This window comes from Histoplasma capsulatum (assembly GCF_000150115.1).
Source record: "Histoplasma capsulatum G186AR genomic scaffold supercont2.9, whole genome shotgun sequence".
In the NCBI taxonomy this organism is placed as follows: Eukaryota; Fungi; Ascomycota; class Eurotiomycetes; order Onygenales; family Ajellomycetaceae; genus Histoplasma; species Histoplasma capsulatum.
Window position 1 is genome coordinate 157,224 of NW_025544809.1, and position 19,942 is coordinate 177,165.

Sequence of the window (19,942 nt, forward strand, 5' to 3'; positions counted from 1 at the left end):
CAAGTAAATTGCTTTGAAATTGCTTCCTCTGTTCCCTGGCTGTTCAGGAGAAACGCCCTGTACGACAAATCAAACCATACGTATCACAATGGCAGGCGATCCACACCCAGAAGAGGATTCGTCTCGGGCTATCAATGGCGAGGAGCTTGGGGATGTGGAAGCAAACCTGCAACCACCGCTTGGTATTATAGATAGAAGGCCGTGGATCGTGCGCTATTTAGCTCAGGATGTCAATACAGAGCACGCGGACCTAATATTTCTGGTCTGTTATTTCCTGTCGGGTCTCAGTGACAGCGCTGCCTACAGAGCCTGGGGTTGCTTTGTTAGCATGCAGACTGGTGAGATATCTCAACGCCCCTTCTTATCCACATACATCTGTGAGTTCAAATATGGGGCAAAGCTGTGTCATTAATCACCACAACCGCTAGGAAACACCATTTTTCTCGGATTGGGAGCATCCGACGCTCTTGACCAAACGACATACCATTGGCTTAAGGCCCTTGTTTCTATTCTCTCTTTCCTCGCCGGGGGTGTGGCATTCTCCAAAACCCAACATTTTGGACCTCAAACTAGACGTACCATGCTCATTAATTTTGGTTCTCAAACACTCCTAGTCATCGTAGCAGCATCCCTACTGCAGTCCGGTCTAATCGAAGATTCCGGCGAGGTTACGGACCACCATGTTTTCCTAAAACTCATACCATTGTCCTTAGTTGCATTCCAAAGTGCTGGCCAAATGGCGGCAAGCCGACAGCTGGGGTTTTCTGAGATCCCAACAACCGTGCTGACAAGCCTCTATTACGACCTGGTTTCTGAGCCTGGGATCTTTAGGCCCTTTATCCGAAACAGAAAGGCTAACCAACGCCTTACTGCCATTGTTGGCGTCATCGGCGGTTCAGTTATTGGCGGCTCCCTTTCCAAAAGCACAGGGCGGGTTTCACCCTCCCTATGGATTGTTGCCACTTTGAAGTTTACCATTTCAACCATTTGGTTTTTCTGGAGCGGGAATGGGGTTAAAACGGGCCCAAGTTTGACAGCCGCAGTATTATGAAGGATGGGAATGCCTGGGTTTAAATTATCCTCTCCTCCTTTATTGCTCTATGACTTAATGGTGATCAATCGATACCGCGACGCCGCATTGAATGATTACGGCTTTGAGTCAACGTTTCCAAGGCCCGCTCCGGATTTCCGCGGTCAGCCATTCGATGGACCTTCGGAAAGGTTTGACATGTCCTAGTCGGTATAATTCCCACCCACCACCATTGCCCTATAATGTATAATGCCGATCAGAAGAACCAATATCAACACTCGATGCGGATTACGCGGCCGAGCAAAGAACATCAATACCAAGAGCGTCAGTAAGAGTAATTATCGACAAGCAGTGTATGGTCTGCCCGACCCCACTGCCCACCTAACTACAGTGACCCTTTGGGGAAGTCGTTCACCGCTTCAGCTCTGTTGTGAGTAATGAGGGAGGCACGGTGGGTGTTCAGCCGAACAGGGAAGAGCAGTTAAATGGGACACTATGCTTATCACGCCAGATGCACTACGATATAGTTATACATTGAATGAAGCGTGTCGACGGTGTCGGAAAATCCATGGAAAAAGAGATTCCATCGGGGAAAATATCAGGCAAAATAGATAAATATAAACAATAGCAGTGGTCGATAATGAATGCATACCGTACAGTCAAGGCCTCTTCCTTCTCTTGTACAGTACAAATTTAGGGCATGTGGTGAATATTCAAGGGACTTTGACGAGAAACAAGGTCCGCTCCCCTCGAAAAACGAGAATCGAACCCGTGCATGGCTGCCTGGCTTAACCGATTTCATGATCCGTAGATGTGAAGGATCCCGTCAATCTGCATATAAAATGAACTGTCGAAGTCCTCAATGTAATTGCCGTACAGTTGTAGAGTTGGGTAAACGGGAGAATTAGAGAGAAGCTCCGTCGTCGTCCGGGCAAACTTTGTTGGAAAAAAGTCAAATCTATCGGTTCATTCACAGGTAGGATCCTCTCTCAAACAGAAGTAACCGAATTTCTGGTAGGAAGGACACTGTTGTTGACATCCTTTGTTTTATTTAATTTATTTATTTGCCCAGCAACCAAAGCCTCGGCTGAATTGATTCCGTGATCAATGTACGGAGTAGCTTTGAAGGTTTTGCACAGATTTTGCTGACAGCGACCATCAGCCATCGAAAAGGAGCGAAGAGTTGTTGAACTGCTAACCCCCCACAGAAAGAGCCCTGCGAGCAACAAATGAGTGACCGGCTGACCAGAATCCTACAGAAAAAGAGTTCGATTGAGCGAGCAGCGAGCGATGACGCAATTATCAAGCAATATAGAAAAACAACGGCGGGGAAGATGCTCACGCCAAGAGCGAAGGGGATCCAAAGTTCTCAACCCACACATAGCCGATGAATGTATCGCCCCTCAATCAGTTAATCGATAGAAAGATGCAATGGCCAATTAGCCCCGGATGGATCCTGCCATGTCCTCATCCCGGCCGGTTGCAGCCGGTGACGGCGTGCAGGATAATAATATCTTCTGGCTGGCTCTGCAACCGCCCTAAGATTCTAGCGGGAGCATGTCAGCCGACCAAGATGAACAGCACAGTGGACAGCTGGAGCCAGATCGCTTGAACCAATTCGCTGAATTTCCCCTTCTTGATTTCTCTCTTTTGGCTCTATTGGTTGTTGGCGCGGCCCCTCCGTCGGGTACGTGCGATGTTATCACCATATTCCCCTGGCCCGGGTTTAACCAGGGAGGGGGGAAGGACGAAAAAAAAAAAAGCGCCGCCAAGGTTCCAACTCGTGAATTATCGTTCTCCACTGGCATGGACGTGGCCGGGTTTAGTTAGGCCATGCGCATCCGACGAAAACATAAAGGGCAATTGATACTCCATACTTGCAGAGCGCGCTTAGGTGCGCCTTTGTTCCATTGCGTTCTGCAAGCCGCAGCAGCTCCATCACAAACGCCGGCGCAAAGAGCAACTGCGGCGAATATGGTGGACTCGAACCGCAAACCCTGACTTCAAACTTGTCAAGTTGCTGGCAAATACAGAGGATGCTTGGTGAGTGGCATATCAGATCAGATCTGATCAGATTAGGGCTAGTTATGTAATAGCGGTTAATGAGCAAAGACATTTAGCGCCCACAAAACATGATCGAACATGAAAATCCAGATTCCAGGGAGGAAATCAGAGAGCAAGGGAACAACAGGAAAAAAAGCAATTATTTGGCTCCCCAGAAATACGGGAGAAAGAAAAAAGAATGGCGCCAAAATGGGTTCGTTGCATCGCACCAAAACGGCATCAGCAGTATGCGGCACTTTCATAATCGTTCGTTGATGACTCCATGTTCCTGTTACCCATGCAAATCCAATACTTTCCAGTACACGAAAGGCAAATAATAACAAGCATGACAAACGAGAGAGAGAAATGAAAGATGGCTCATCCACAGACCGCATCTCGCTGCTTGCTTGCTTTTTCTCTTGGAGGCACACCAATCACTTGGGTCTCGATTGCTTCCAAAGGAACACACTAAAACGTCTGCTGAGTTGGCGCAGGCGCTATAAAGGCCTAATCCGTGGGTTAGAGCGTTAGTCGGCCAGGACGGGATTGGGTCCAAAACCCGCCGCCGAAGCTAAATCTTCCATACGCACGGACTTGGTCAACTTCGGGGGATGATTCTTGGGAATAGTTCCCGCCATCTTTGTGTGTTTGCGTTTTACATGCCTCTGGCGGGTGGTGGAGGTGGTGGTGTTCATCCCTGCGCATTTCCCTTCCCTGTCTCAACCCGCTGGGCCGTTCGCACGCGGGACAAACGAGCACAGGGGTCTTGCTCCAGCATCGCAGGCGACAGGAAGAGGAACAGCACACAGTGACACCTCTCGATACCCCTTCGTATGTCTACGCAGTTGCAGATGCTTCTTTACAGGATAAAATTTCATGCACGCTCGAGCGGGAGCATCTTCTTCCTTCCCTTTCTTATTTCTTTTTCCTTTTCTTTCTGCTTTTAATTCTTATTCTGCGCTGCGCAGATACCCAACATCTAGCGATCAACGACCAGGATTGGAGATCCTAAAATACCTGATTTCAAATGTCCATACGGCGTATGGGATGGTATTAGGGTGTAACGGCGTATTTTAGTATTGTCGCACACCTTGACAGGAAAATCCCGGTCGACCTGGGGGTTGCACTCTTTGAACGAAACACCCTTGTTTCTGCTTCATCGGCAACAAGTTAGATCGATAGTCAACTATGTATGGCTCGTCATTCCTTGCTGGTGGCATTCAAGCATTCCGCTAACTAACGACAATAATGTTATACTGTTTCAACTGAGGTGCGTGTGTCGATTTGCGCTGTTAAGGGGGGGGCGAAAATCGATGTGGCAATATGGCCCGTGTCCGAGATTGGTCAAGCGAGGATTGAGGGTGACAAAAATCCATACGGTACATAGCTTACTAGTCAGTTATCCCCATACACTGTGAAGTGAGAGATGTTCAGATGGTCCTTTTCGCTTTGCCCTTGATAACAATGCATTTTCTCTATGTACCAAGGACAAAGCCATTTATCCCAATATTCATTGTTTCTAACTCCCTCTCCCTCTCTCTCGCATGTCCACTAAGGAATGTTTACCCCACATAACCCCTCTCACCGTCTTTTGTCGAAAAGCCTCGACTTGTTCTCCGATATGCCCCTCCGTCTAATGGTCATCATTTTGAAACTTGCGGTCTGCCCAACAGGTGATTGGGCGCGCCCCGCGCCGTTTGATTCTTCATGGTATGAAAAGGAAAATCAAAAAGAAATGAAATGAAAGCAGAAGAAAAAATGAAGGAAAAAAAAAGAAAATCTTCATTCCGCCGCTGCTCTAGCGTATTGTATTTAATTGCTGCTGTTGATGTTGCAGCAGCAATTCACCGTCCCCTCTGAAGAAATGAATAGGCTTCGTTGGTGAGCTTGCGTTCACTCAGCCTTGTTGATTCTATGTATCTCCCCCAAGCCTCCCCGCAGAATGAGTTGTACGCAGCGCTTGCTGCCCAATAAGGCTGCCATTGTTTCTTTTGTCAATCATGCTGGGCTGCAATGCTCTTTTATTCTCCGAAACGAGTTTCAGTTGGATATTGCGATACGGTAGCCGTATGTGTAATACATTTTCTATCACTTGTTTTTTTTTTTTTCTTTTTCTATTGTGGCCGTTTGAATATGTTGCTGCTGGGGCAACTCTTCTGTCTCATGTATTCCCTCTGATTGGGTATTATTGGACAGCGGAAGCTAGACATAGACCTCCAAGGCTCATACTGATTTAGAATCTCTGCCTGTTATATCTCTCTTTAGAGATTCTGCGTTCTTGGGCTCATGAAAAGCTTGTGGAGTGGGTTTGTTCCCAGAACATATTACCCAAGGGGATGCAATGAACTAGAAATAGTAATAAACAAATAGAACTTTGCCGAATCCAATCTCAACTTTCAGTGGGTATGAGGCAAGCTGAATAGAAATGGCAAAAAGAAAAGGAACAAGGCAACTTCTTTTTTTTAATTTTAACACTCCTGAGTTTCCCGGCATACTTTGCGGCTTTTCGTAACGTTGGTAATGGACTCGCCCAGTGGATATTAGATTTAGAGCTGCTAGAGAGCTGTGACTTTAAGTGGAGTTACGAAGGTAGCCATTCGAGAAAAGCTAGCTGGGATGGTTTGGAGTTGGGTGGCGAATATCTCGAAAATGTCCAAGGAGGTGTGGTCGTGGGTTGGATGTTTCAATCACAACCACCCTTCCTGCCTTTCATCATGAAGGCAACCTCTTTTCTGCAAGGCATGTTATACTCGAGCCAGAGAGCGCCCGATATCTCGTGCCCAATCTCCAAGTTATGCGCCGACTTCCTGATCATCTGATCTCCTGAATCCTAGATCGCTCCATCGTTCCATCGCGATATAACTCGATATCCACGAAATTTATTCAATATTACGTGGGGATTAATCATGACTCGTCTGATTCATTCGAGCGGTTTTGTGGAAATAACACAGGGGTCGTTGGGAATCTATCCTATCTCATTCCGTCCATCAGATTTCCGTCAACAAGAGAGGCCATCTCAGCAATGCTTCATCGATGATGACTCCTTTTCTTCACCCGAATCCCTAATGACCCTCACAGGAGAAATTATCATTGGTGAAAGAGAAGATCCAATAATACTATAGAAAGAAGCATGTCCATATGGAACTTGCCGCCGCCCTTGTCATGTCTGCTACATAATTTACTTCCCGTATCGTCCTTTTGGAGGGGGGGAGTGCGCAGTCATCGCAATCACAGTTTGGTCACAGTGACAGTGATAAATCACCCTATCCTGCGTTGAAACCAGCTGGGTAAAAGGAAGGATCCTTAACTCAACGGCGGTTAGCTGCCCATACGCAGCGGTCTTCAAGACGGAGAAGGTCCCTTATATAATCTGTGGAACATCCAAGTTTAGGAAGCTAAAAATCTCCACCGAATCCACCACCAAAATCAGCACCTATTTAGAAGTTAAAAAAATATCAATCCATCAATATATAAATTAGTGATAGAACCCCTGTTCTAGATAGATAGATAATCAGAGCTCTAGCTAACTTATAATTTATCACTATCCTATCATGTAATAAAGATTGTGATGGAGGCGGAAGGCTAATTCATTGTAACTATCGAGCAGGTGCAGCACTGCTTAAAGGTTGGACGCCTAAGTGGGTTGTGTTGGGCTTATCTTCGCTGTGTGACACACTAGTCCGTACTAGGAAGTGTAGCACGTGGTCTTCTAGAAGGCGACAGGGATGCCAACAGATTGAACCTTGTTTGTTTTATAGTTTATTGAGCCCGGCTTAATCTACCTTGTCTTGGAGATTATATCAATCTATATTTATGACAATCAACTTATCTACTATTTGAATTCAGATGTTTTTGTAAAGGATGTACTGCCGATTGGCGGCTCCAGTGCTATCCTATATACAGATGACGAATTGATTGAGAAGGAAAAAGGAGAAGGTATCAGAAGAAGGGGTTGTACGAAAGGGTTCTTATAAGGGAATGATCGAAATCAACGCAATATAATGCTATATTTGACTTATTAAGATCAAACTATTGAGATACTAGAAGATAATCAAAATAAAGCTGAAGCTTCTGCAACTGTGTAATGTCTAGGTTGGAAGCCTAGGCATCCTCTGACGGGTTTACTATATATATAGTACGGGCTCCAACAACAGCGGCGGCTGTTGTTGTGTATGTCATTTTTTTGATTGGACCATGCTTGATTTAATCATTACAGCTGCCGCCAGTAACATGAGGGTCATAAGTTCAATTTCTGGCAATATTGAATACCACTGTTAAAACTCTATTGATTAGAGGGGGTCCCAGAGCCATGAGTATACGCATTTAGAGAGCTAGCAATATCTATTCTTTCAGCAATCTTGAATATCAAGCGAATAGGCAGCTAGCTAGCTAGAGATCTTTATTGTAATAAAGATTTAGTAAATATATTATTTGAAATTTTATAAAAACCCTTCAAACTACTTTGGAATTCTAAGTACGCCGTACACTAACTATCCCCTCTGAAAGATCAGTCATTTAACGGTGGTGTCAATTGTCGGGTAAGCGGTTTAATTATCAATCCCCGAAATCGTCATGCTGAGGTTTGGTGGGCCTAACGTCCCTTGAGACGTTTAACTATATACAAGGTACCGGCTTCAATATCGCCTCTGTTCTTGCGTATGACCTTTTAGTTCCGCATAATCAAAAGCCCATATGGTTTAACCAGTATAATTTGCCTTTTAAAGATGAATATTTAAGATCTATTATATTTAAAGATCATTTTGGAGACGAGACCGCGGTAATTAATTGAATGACAACATTTAGTAATGTTATTGTAATAACTATTTAATGATCAGGAGTACAAAATGGTATATTTTCATCAGGCCAGTGTACACAAGGACCACAATGAGAGTTGAAACAATATCCTGAACTAGTGCAGGGAAGATCTTGACACCTAATGAATCTGCTGTCTAATATCGAGTTAGGTGTAGATATATCTTGTGGAATATTATCATTTAAGTTTAATAATGATACCTATAATTTATTTATTAGTAACTTTCAAATCATTCTTAGTAACTATATAAAAATTGATGTATTTTGGCATCCCTATTGCTCGCTAGAATGACACGTGACCACTCTTGTATAAGCAGTCCTACGCCCGCGAGATACAATCAACTAACCTTCCACCTCCATCAATAGTAAAATAAAATAAAAATGATAACCTTACTTTTGCTGATACATATTGTATTATTGTAGCAAATATAAGTTGAGGGAAAAGTAAAGTAAGCTTCATAATTAATGTATTATTGGTTCGCAATTTATATTTAATTGCTACAATTATCTTTAAAAAATCTTGAATATATATAGTAATATTAATATCCTTTAGTTATAAAAGGTAGATTTTATTCACTTATATGTTCTTTTCATCAATTATCTCAGCGGCTAAGATAATGATGTCACTATCAGAGAAGTATCAGTTTGAAACTCAAGAAGGATACATCATACTATAACATTTGAATAGACTAGTTAGTAGTTGCGCAAGCTTGTATGAGATCAAGGGCATACACTTGAATATGCTTTTAAAAAAGTTGAACGTGGTTCTAGATCTCGGTTGGAAAATCCTTTATAGTTCAGAAATTTTAATCAAATAGTTATCTCTTATAAAACGTTATTCAAACCCCACATTTAAACACTTACAATGCATTTGATTTAAAGTATATTTTTCAAATACTAACTAATTTTTCAACTAACTCTAAGCTAATCTAATTCGAACTTCTGATCTTCAATCACTAACTTTAACCTTTAATTCTAATCTTGAACTCCGTTGTTCAGATAGTTGAGTGTGAGCGAGTTGGAGAAACTAAGCGTGGGTTAAAAGTTTGATTTTTTTTTTCCAACCATGTTCAACGTTTTTATACCCACATTCAAGAATCAAATTCTTTCTCGCTTCATTAGGTAATAAGCTAATGATGAAGGACTATAGTGACAAATGTCTCATAGCTTATAATTTTACACATGTTTCAATCTTTCAAATGTGTTTATAAACTGTAACAATCATATTGTGATGGGTTAGCACCTGTGGGTAAACTTGTGCAATCAATGTTGACAATTGTAATAGTTAAACCAGAACGGGCTTCAAGCAGGTTTGACCACTAGTCATGTGCAATAACATCTGGGCGGTTATTCGAAGTGGTATCCTATCTTTACTAGACCCTGTGAGGTGTGTTGTGCTCTTCTGAGCTTAGTGGCTCTCTCCTGTCACTAACTACTCCTGAACCCTAAGAGGCGGACTTAACTGTAATAGATTAGACCTCAAGTTCTCAATCCCGACGGAGCTACATAACCACCAGGCCCACACCGAGTGATCGAGCTATACCCATGGTTCAGGACTCCTGCCCAATAGTTATACTCAATAACGACAGTAGTTGCAACCACGACCCCCATGTAACCCATTGGCATCTGTTATTGGAGCCGATACTCCATATAGTCAAATCCGGGGAGGATGCCTAGGCGCCTTAGGCATATCATTGACCTGTATTCTGGCACTTCTCACTGAAATTCTTCTGTTTCTTTTAGCCGGTGGGTCTTGGGCTGCGCTGCAGGTTCATATCAAAAATTAGAAGGATGTTGGAGGCCGTTCCATAACTGTATTTTAACTTTAACTCAGCATGCCCTCTGCCTTCCAGGCTGTCTAGGCCTTATATTCTTCAAGTGCACACATCGGCGTAAACTGCTGAAGGATGCCCTGTAAAGGCGACTACTCTGTTAGACAGTGAATACTCTCTCTCATATCAAACAGTCACTGTCTCTCAAATCTAGCTCCCTTAGAAACAGCGCACCCTTCATTAAAGAAAAGCCGCCAGGTCTGTACACAACTGGACTGTCAGCGAGCTCCTTGCCTTGCTCACTCTTGAGTACCTTGTTAATTTTCTATACTTATTATTTTATAAAATTTGAGTATTTCTGCAGCTCAGTTACTTACAGAGCTTACTACCGAATCATGCTTTATAGATGTAGATGGTCATTCACCGTATTCAAATACAGCAGATACTAGTACTCATAGAATTACCCATAGCTCATTTCACTATCTAAAGGTATATGTTTCTAACAAGAGAATGATTTTATAACTAAAACTAAAATGAAAGAAATACCTTCTTTATGCAGATACGTAGACACAACGGTCTATTCAATTGAGCATGAAAGTATACGGACGGAGAAAATAACTATAATAAACTATTTTGATATAATTAAAGTTTATTAATATTTCAAAATTTCTTAAAAATTTAGATTTCTTATATTATGTAGTTTGTATACTCGAGTTATCTCTTGAACGATAATGAATGTCGTTGTTTGGATATAAAACTAGCTTAGCGAGCAACAGGTAGTGCCAGGATTTGACCCACTTTTTCAGACACACGTTCAACTTTAGTCACCGCTCACTAAACGTATTACTAATACACCAATTGGGGAAGGTTAGGATTAGGGATAGATGTGGTTAGGGGTTTGAGAAATATGAAAAAATCACTCCTAATCAGAATTAGACACAAGTGTGTTATTGATGTCGTAGTTTTAATGGGGTTGCTGCCATGAGTCAAAGTTGGAACCGGCCGAATTTGGCACCACGTTTTTTGGCACCCCCACAATCGCTATGATGGTCCGCCCGATGGAAGCTTAAAGCAATAAAGTTACGGGCACGCCCAGGGGTTGTTTCCATTGAGGTGATTCCTGGAGAGTTTAAACTGCACATCATGTGAACGAACGCCCTTTTGGTATGGGATGATGATAGAAGAACAAAAGACGGAATGCCCCGTTTGCGCCCGGAATTTTTCTTGATTGAGTTCTTACTTGATCCTTCGTTCGCTGGAACCAGTTATGGGGCAATAAAGAGCAACTGCGTCCATCCAATCTTTCCCCCCCGAAAATTGGCGGGAAATGTCCTGGATGGGAGTCATCGCAACCGGGCGAAACAGGCTATCCAGTCGGGGCCGGCGGAAGTTGACTTGGAGGATGAGAAGCGAAGGAGAGAAACAGATCTCGAAGCTGGGTTGGATTATGCTACGTCATCTGTTTGTCCGCGTTTCTCCATCCAGCGTCTAGATCTAGGCAACTGTCAAAAACGAGACGCAGCAAAAATGGGGCAAAATAATATTTTTCAAGACCACTTTTGCTGAGGTTCTGTATCATGGCGATGTCCGTCTACTCCATCATGCATCACTGGTGTCTGACTCTCCTCCCCTTCAGAATACCTTCCTGCCGCCCGGGCCAGGCAGCCGTATTTATTTCGAAACGCCATGACAGGAAGATATGAACTTTCTTGGAGGTTTGCTTGACAGATAGATATCAGGGGCTGACGATGGTAGCGTTGCCTGGAAAACTAGACGGTGACAATTACTAGTTAACTAGGCGCGCTTTCGTAAACTTTGAGATTAGCGTGGAAAAGGTTTTTTTTTTTTCCCTTTTGTCAATCCAAGGTTCCATCCATTCCCTGTCTGATATTTGTAGGAGTAATTCTTATTTGGGGGGGAAAAAAAAACCATCTAGAATCCACCGGGTTTGTTTCTTTGCTTGCATTGCACATTGCCATCCATCCGAATCCACCTACCTGGCGTTGGATCTAATCAGGAGTTTGCACGAAGGAATATGGGAGGAGAGAGAAAGACGTCATTAACTACCTATATATTAGTAATTGTCAAACCTGGCACCGATGAGTAATACAAACAGATTTTCAAAGCGATTTCCGCTTACTTCCATCATGGAGATTTTCAAACGCAAGGGTCCAAGACTCACTCTCGGCGAGATAATTTTTGCTTGGCCCTTCACCGTCCAGAAGTCTCTGATATTTCGTTTGAGAGGTCTGAAAAGTGCGTTTGTTTGACTCTTGGTCTCTTGGTCTCTCGATGTGTGTGGCCTGGACGAGGCAGCTGAACGGGGAGTAATACGGATACGAAACAGACCGTCACGATGAGTGATACTGAACAATACCCTGACTCCCCAACTTCCCTGCCCAATACATACGGCTGGCGTATCGTCCCAGCAGCGGCCCACGAATCATCGGCGGCTGGGATGGGTCAGCGCAGGGTGGTCCTCGCCGTGTGGAGGGGGGTTGCTGGCCAATCAGGGGCGGGGGTACCTGCTACCGGCCACGCATCGTGGGCTCTAAACTCCACGCCGATATTGGGGCCCAAGCTATTAGGCCACTAGGGCAAAAGAGCTCAATCACCACCAGCGCCATGGTGGTATAGAGGGTACGAATCACCCAACCCAATCCCCCCAACACCCCCCCTCGGACCCACTCTACCATCCGGCCAGCTGGGGGAACCTGGCTCTTCCTAAGTTCCACTACCCTACTGCCATTGGTCCTTGGTGGCCTGGGGTCTTCCTGGGTGCCTAACCACCAATCTCCCCCATCTTGGCAAGAGAATGTGCATTAGTAAGGGATATTCCTCTGGCCTTGGTCTGATTCGAACCTGTGATAGCATGTTGGCACACCCTGTAGCAGTCGCGCTTACACGGGCTCATAACCTATTAGGCCACTAGGGCAAAAGAGCTCAATCACCACCAGCGCCATGGTGGTATAGAGGGTACGAATCACCCAACCCAATCCCCCCAACACAAGCCACAAAACAAGACTCCGTGCTGTCCCACGTAATATCCTAATATCCTACAATCGCTCGCTCGCTTCCGTTTGTGTGGTGTGTGTACACTGGGGGGTATTATACAGTACGGTATATGACACACACACACACACACACACACACAGACAGAGTTTTCTGCTGGCCCCCGCCCACAGTCATAGTTTATCAATATTAAATACATACAATACCTGTCCCTGCCCCAACCTCCTCCAGCTTTTCCTCTCTTCGCACAATCATCCATTTCTCAACATCCCAACGTCCATCCCGCTATCAGAGGAGGAGTCTTGACTGACCAGCCGTCGTCCCACGGTTATCACCGAAATCTTCAGCTTGCAACGCCCTTCGAACCTCTGTGGTGGCTGGCTCCGTTGTTTGGATTCATTTCTCTCCATCCAGCATCTTCCCTCTCCACTCTCGCCTCTCTTCTCTTGTTCTCTCGACCAGGAGTCGTTGCCAGAGCTCAAATGCACGACGGGCAAGATCACTCAAATCTCTTTCTCTTGCCTCCTCTAGACACCTCACCGCGGTGACGGGCATCTTCACTTCCTTGCTGGTTTTGTTCTTTGTTGTCATTTCTGGGAGCGATATCCTGTACAATATACTCTGTGGTTTTTGTGCGTTCTGTTTTTTTTTTGGCATAAATTTCTTTCTTTGTCTCTTCTTTTTTTTTCCTGGGAGGGGCTTGCTTTTTCTCGGCCGTTTTAAAACGAAAACGTCGTTGATCTGTTTGATTTTGATTTTGATTTGGGGTTTTTTTTCCAAAATTTGCTCGGTTTGAATTTTTCGGTGTCTCTATGCTTCCCTATCGATAATGTATCAATATCCCGCACAACCACCGCCTGGGTGGTCATCCTACGACTATGCGACCACTTCGCCCCCTCATTACCCCTATTACCCCGCGAACTACACCTCGCCGCACGCTTCTCCTCGTTCCAAGCGGCATTCTTATCGTGCCAGCTATTCGGCTGCCAAGGAACCGGCAGGTGGTTGGCAGTCGATGCCACAGGGGTATGCGGGTTACTATGATTCAGTGCACGGCTATTCCTCGCCTCCGCGAAAGCACGAAAAAGTAAGTGCTGCTTATGGCGAAAGCCACTTCGGTGCAACAAGTGGGACAGCCCGTCGCCGCTCCTCCATGCCGACTGGCGACCCCTTTTACCACCCCACCTCGACGTGGCGATCGCAGAAACGACCCTTCTTCACCGATGTGGTTGACGATGCTTTCGATACGCCTCACTCTTCATCCTATGTGCCTCCTCCGTTTGTGCCTCACGGCACATCGGCCGGGGGCGCCAGCCGTGGTTTTGGTGAACCCAAAATTTCGGCTGCTAGACAGAGTGCTGCTGGATATCATTTTTATCGTAAGGCAAAGCCAACCACTGATCAGTCTTTCTCCTGCAACCAGGTTCCCGTCTATGATGAAGCGGACTCTCCCAAACGCTCCCGTGCTCGTCGCGCCTCCACCTCCACCCGCACTCCGCAGAAACCCAAACCCTCCGCTACTGCTGCTACGTCAAAACACGCCAAAGCCACCGAGGCAGATGCCATCCGCATGGGTATTCCGGAAGGCTACTCGATAAAGCACTGGGATCCCAACGAAGAACCAATCGTCCTCCTCGGTAGCGTTTTCGATGCCAATTCCCTTGGCAAGTGGATTTACGACTGGACGGTGTTCCACCACGGAGCCTCTGCGCCAATGGCTGACGTTGCGGGCGATCTGTGGCTTCTTCTTATCAAGCTGGCGGGCAAATTTAAAAGGGCGCAGGAATGCGGGCTGCGAATACGCAACACGGACGCACGGGAGATGGTGGAAGGCTTCCTGGACAGTGGGGAGAGGCTGTGGCAGCGGTTCGAGAAATTGCTAAAGGCGTGTGAACATTTCATGTGGAAGGCTGCGAAGCGGGAGAGCAGCAAGGGAGGGCCCGTCCAGATGGGTCGCAATGCCGGGTGCGAATTTGTCGATTCGATCTTTGGTCGCGACCGCGAGTTGGAGAACACGGAGAAGTTGATGAATAGCATTCGGCTGTGGGATATGCGTTTTGATGCTAACTGCGACGAGATCTTGCGTCATCCGACCGCGCTTTAAGAGCACGAGTTTTTATTTTATTTGATTTTCCTTTTGCCTCTTTCCTTATTACACTTTTCTATCTGTGTGTTATAGAAAACTTGGAAGTGGATAAGTATGTGTCAGGAGCCATGATGAGTTGAAACGGTGTCTCTGGAATGGTGTTGATTGGTTATATTGGGGGCCATCAAGCGATCAACACGACGTGGAAATCCTTCGCCCATTTGGTATCGGTTTCCAACCCTCCCACCATCTCTCCCTCCGCCTCCTTATACACCCCCTTTCCTCCTTTCCGCCAACCTACGATACCGAATATCCTTGTTTGTTTCTTGTTCACAACTTACCCTCCTGCTTCATTCTTATCGTATACTTCCTCGCCTCGCCGGCAAACATTTAACCATCCGCTCCCTCTTCTCCCCAACCCTCCCACGTCATATCAATGACAACACCTCTCCGTACCCACACCCACCAGTCTGCCTTCGTCGCCCAGGCAGCGGGGATCTGCTAAGTGCAGCCCGCGCTCCATCACAATGCGCGGTGTTGTATCGTCTAGCTGCCCCCTTTCATTTTTGGTTATGAGCCTATTTTTTTTTGTTTTCGTTCCTAGGATTATGGGTGTCGTGGGATAAACTCCCCTCACTCTACTCGCCCCTCCTTTTTATAGATCGCGGACGTCATCGCCGTCCTCCACCGTCCCTCCCCCTCCTCGGCCCCGGTCCATCGGTTTATATATTTTATTATTTTCTTCTTCTCACCCCCTCGCTGGGTACTTCCTTCATTCCTCCTACCTCTCTTTTAACCTAGCTTGGATCTGGGCCGGTTATCCGTGTGTTTGGTTCATCGTTGTGCTGTGTTGGTAGCTGGCTGTTGGCTGTCTCATATATGTCCATCCCATGTTCGCAAATTCAATTGATAGCATACACTCTTGAGCCATCGTGGTACTCGCGTCTATTTTTGCTGTTTTGAAGTTTTCCTCTCTATGTGGATTAGGATTGGTCGTTTATTTTAGTTTTTGCTTTTTTTTTTTTTTTTCATATTTCCTGTTAAAAGAGCTTGTTACTGTTGTCCTGGTTGCATTCGTTTCCTTCGATGATACCACTGCTGTTTTGGTTCCTCTCACCATTTTTTTCCCCTGCTCTATTTAATTATTCTGCGTTATTTGCTCTTTATATATATTTTTTGTCTATTCTTTATTTTATATTCATGTTTGAAAACCTAACCTGTCTTTCGCCTTCTCTGAGTGTCCTGACCTCGAACTACATATATCCTCAATACATACATACACATATACACACAAACATACGTATATATCCACCTAGCCACCACCCTTCTTTCGGCACCTTTTACCTGTTTGAAGGGGACCTATCAGTTCCCGTTAGCCAGCCGTACCTGTATATACCTCCCGTACACTCTTTGTCTGTAAATATAAATACATAATACCAGAGCGGAATCTATTAATTATTTCACCCCAAACCCCAAGGAATTCCCCCCGTCACCCAATCTTAACAATACCTCCTCCATTTTCCAGCCCAGAAAGCCGCCCCTCATGAACGCCACTGCCCCTCATCTGCAGCCCGAGCACATCCCAGCGATGTCTTCTGACCCTGCTAACCCCGCTGACCCCGCCTTCCCGCCTGCCCGCCCGCCCCCATACATACATACATACGTACATACACACTAGTACACAGTTACGTCCAACAGTTCCATCGGCAGCGTGACGTACCCAATCAAACACGCTCGTTAGCCGCGGATGCAAGCCTCCCCTTGCACAGTCCGCTGCGGGTTCGATCCATCGTGAACGAACGGGTGGCCAAGCCGGAGCGCCGACAAGCTTGCGCCAAGGGGGACCAATCAGGTGGTTTGGGAAGGTTAAGGCCTTTGATCTGGGTTTTTCAGAGAGAGGGAGAGAGAGAGACAGAGAGAGAAAGATTGTGCGTGGGGCGAGGTCGTTGCTCGCGAGCGCTGAAGCGGCGTGTGCTGGATGTGTGTGATTTGATACGACGTGATGTGATGTGATGGTGGTAATGAGGGTGCCGTGTTTGGAATTGCCAAGGGGGGATTGGGGGGTGGATGGATCTTGGGTGGCATGGATTCAGGAGTTCCCATGTTTAAGCAATGTACCTTTCTTTGGTTTGCCTGGAGAATAAGCCATAGAGAAAGTATAGTACAAAACAAGAAGCCGTGCTGTCGGATAGAAACATATCGATAATGAGCTAATACTTTATGTGTGCTGCTATGTTTGAGGATTCGGAGTCCCCACTACTACTCACGATCAGATAAATGTAGCTACAGTATGTTCAAATGCGCTCTCAAAATACTGGACTGGTTATCAAAGGGCAATACATTTTGTTGTGCGGGTCATACCGGCCTTGATACAATAAATAGTATTGCGTGTCCCTTGTGCATGGGGAAATATCGAGCCCTGGGTCAGGACTTAGCTATTCATCCAGGCCCCCACGGTTAAAATTAGAACAACCCTTGGTGATAGCTAGCCATCCCTACGTCTAACTCCCCGGATGAAGGTGAATATCGCACTCCCCACCCCGTCTTACCAAGACAACTCTTCCAAAGACCCCCCATTGCACAGCGTTTTACAAAACGCCTCTTCTTCCTCGGCCTCCGGGTTCGGCGCCCCATCCTCCCTCCCCACCGCAGCCGGCCATATCTCAACACCAGCCTCCTTCTCCCGCTGCACATGCGCCATGACGGCTCGCTTGACCAGGCCCTTCACATATGCCACCCCCATCTCCTCACGCGGATGTAGCGGCCCGCTCCGATACACGCCCACGTTCAAATTCGCCTGCACCAGCGAGCACAGCACGCGGTCCTCCTCTTCGATCTGCTTCATGAATGCGTCCATCGCTGCGAACTCCTCGTCCGCGCACCCGGCGTGGCGGTAGATTTCGTACTCCATGCGCACGCTGGTGGCGCCCAGCGGCACGCAGCGCGTGAGGTACAGGTAGACGGAGTTGATAGTGATGGCGGAGCTGGGGAAGACGTAGGTCGGGGCCACGTTCGAGTTGTTATCCGCAGCGTATTCGGGCTTGGGGCGCGCGAAGTGCGCGATGAAGCCCTGTTCAGTGGCCACGCTGTAGTTTTTTAGGTCTGTGGTTGCCGCGATGCCGGGATGGGCGACGGGGCAGTGGTAGCACTGGATGGGTTAGAAAGAGTTGGGTTTGTGTGAGTGTGCTATTTTGCGATGAAACGTTTTGCTTTCTCTTTCTCTTTTCTAACTTGGGAGGATGGCTGGATTAAAAATGGCTCTAAGGTAACATACCTCGTTGTAGTTGTCAACCATCGTCTTCCAATTGTACTCTGCCTCGAATTCCCATGAGTGATGGTACGAATACTTCTCCATTTCGAAAACACCAAGCCGCTCTTGAGCATCGACTGCCCCGCATTGCTCGTCCCATGACACGGACGGGACGTCTTGAGCGTCTAGATTTACCCAGACAAAGCCGCATCGGTCGATATGGAGATGGATGGGGAATAGAGAATAGTTTTCCGCATTGAAATCGGGTAAATTTTGGAACCGGGGAGCTTTGGCAAGTTTGCCATTCAAGCCGTAGGACCAACCTGATTGTGTTTGTCAGTCCCTGGGTATAAGGGTTAATAAGGTACGCCAACAAAACTTACCGTGATATCCACACGAAAGAATCTTCTTACCCTTCCCGGACTTCCCTTTCACAACAGGAAAAGCCCTATGTCGGCAGACATTGTGGAACGCTCTCAATTCACCGCTGCGACCTTTAATGATGAAGAAAGGATACCCAGCCATTTCATAACTCGCAAAATCTCCCGGATCGGTGAAGCGGTTTGCATGGGTGATCTGCAGCCATTTCTGGGAGAATATAGCACGCCGTTCCGCTTCATAGAGCTGGGTCGAATGGTACCACGAGGCGGGGAGAGTCCACTGGGTGAATGCTTTCTGTTCTTTGGTTGTTGTCGCTGATGACATGATGCAAGGCCGTACTGCAGATATATTTTCCGAGTTTGCATGGGGTAGTAAACACGAGGATTTCTCGGTGCCAGTGTTCCCGTAGGTGTTGAAGAGTCGTATCTGGCAAGCCGGTATGAGGGACAGTAAGTAGATGGTCAATTGGACGGCCTGTCTGCCCAATCTTCGAGGCCCAAGCGTCTGCGTTCTCTACATTGTTGGAGCTATAAGAGGAATCATGCTTGTTCCTGGAAATCGCAATGAGAATATAGCCCCAGCTCTCATGGTATTCTTCGTGCTTAACCCCCCATTCCCCCCTCCCACTGTTAAAACTACCTGGCAAGGTTCTATTGCCGCTGTGCTCGACTCTCGTAACTGAATAGCAGCATATCAACAATTACACTCATTACACTCACGGGGAAATTTCTTCGGACAGGTATGTACGTGTAAAAAACCAACCAGGAGGCCGAGTCGCAGAGGACAATTCAACGGAATCCGTGGGTGCAAGCTGGCAGATAGCAAACATTGACGGATCCAGACCCGGCTTGAATGGGTACATACATCCATACATCCATACATACATACCTGTTTGATCGTCGGTGTTTGATGTCGACACTGAAACCACCACGCTAGCCAGGCAAACCATGCGGAGAATGTCGTGCTAAACATACATGACCAGAAGCGCCCTCGCTATGGTTACACATTTCGGGGGATCTCAAACGTGGGACGAAAAGTTCAAGAACGCATGCAGAAACCTCGTGAGAAAGCCGGGCTCAGGTTGTGATGAGTTTGTCTCCTGTGTAGCCACTCTGGCATGGTGCATGAAACTTCGTCCATCCGGTTTCTCGCATTCTCAGAAACCGAAATGCTGCTGGGGGGACACCTATGGACAAGCCATCAAGGCTCGACTCGGTGTTGAAAGTTCATTGATTTACTACGGAATTGCTGAGGTTGATATCGTGCTTACCTAACCACCTGTCCAGCCAAGCCGCCTCCGAAATTTAATCAGCGGCCCGGCTCAACTTCCACCATCGTCGCACTCCGCATCTTCGTCGGATGAGGGTATCCTGAATGCTTGCCCTTCGTCCCTCTTTACTCGTATGCATACCTACATGTACGGGGCACATCAGCCAAGCGACGATCTAATGAATGCATCTCCCGTATCGCCTCCCGAGGCAGAGCAATACTAGTATGCTTAGTCAAATGGCAGTTGATACGTGGACCCAAGAACTGCACCAGGACCAGGCCCTTTA

At 46.5% G+C, this 19,942-nt stretch overlaps 5 protein-coding genes across 5 annotated transcripts; 4 read left to right on the top strand and 1 right to left on the bottom strand.

Moving 5' to 3' along the window:
• Positions 1-88: 88 nt before the first annotated feature.
• Positions 89-1,051, top strand: HCBG_06287 (DUF1275 domain-containing protein; the record flags this gene model as incomplete). Its single annotated transcript, XM_045433336.1, has 2 exons — positions 89-338; positions 429-1,051. The coding sequence occupies 2 exons, from the start codon at positions 89-91 to the stop codon at positions 1,049-1,051; spliced, it is 873 nt and encodes a 290-aa protein (XP_045285649.1).
• Positions 1,052-10,854: 9,803 nt separating this feature from the next.
• HCBG_06288 (uncharacterized protein) lies at positions 10,855-11,223 on the top strand (the record flags this gene model as incomplete). The annotated part of the gene is made up of 1 exon (XM_045433337.1): positions 10,855-11,223. The coding sequence occupies one exon, from the start codon at positions 10,855-10,857 to the stop codon at positions 11,221-11,223; it is 369 nt and encodes a 122-aa protein (XP_045285650.1).
• A 1,702-nt stretch (positions 11,224-12,925) lies between these two features.
• Positions 12,926-15,161, top strand: HCBG_06289 (uncharacterized protein; the record flags this gene model as incomplete). The annotated part of the gene is made up of 2 exons (XM_045433338.1): positions 12,926-13,756; positions 14,093-15,161. The coding sequence occupies 2 exons, from the start codon at positions 13,499-13,501 to the stop codon at positions 14,771-14,773; spliced, it is 939 nt and encodes a 312-aa protein (XP_045285651.1).
• Positions 15,162-15,967: 806 nt separating this feature from the next.
• On the bottom strand, positions 15,968-18,710 carry HCBG_06290 (Rieske domain-containing protein; the record flags this gene model as incomplete). Its single annotated transcript, XM_045433339.1, has 7 exons — positions 15,968-16,008; positions 16,142-16,169; positions 16,476-16,635; positions 16,874-16,888; positions 17,305-17,903; positions 18,030-18,328; positions 18,389-18,710. The coding sequence occupies 7 exons, from the start codon at positions 18,708-18,710 to the stop codon at positions 15,968-15,970; spliced, it is 1,464 nt and encodes a 487-aa protein (XP_045285652.1).
• A 671-nt stretch (positions 18,711-19,381) lies between these two features.
• On the top strand, positions 19,382-19,879 carry HCBG_06291 (uncharacterized protein; the record flags this gene model as incomplete). The annotated part of the gene is made up of 2 exons (XM_045433340.1): positions 19,382-19,639; positions 19,673-19,879. The coding sequence occupies 2 exons, from the start codon at positions 19,382-19,384 to the stop codon at positions 19,877-19,879; spliced, it is 465 nt and encodes a 154-aa protein (XP_045285653.1).
• Between the last annotated feature and the right edge of the window lie 63 nt (positions 19,880-19,942).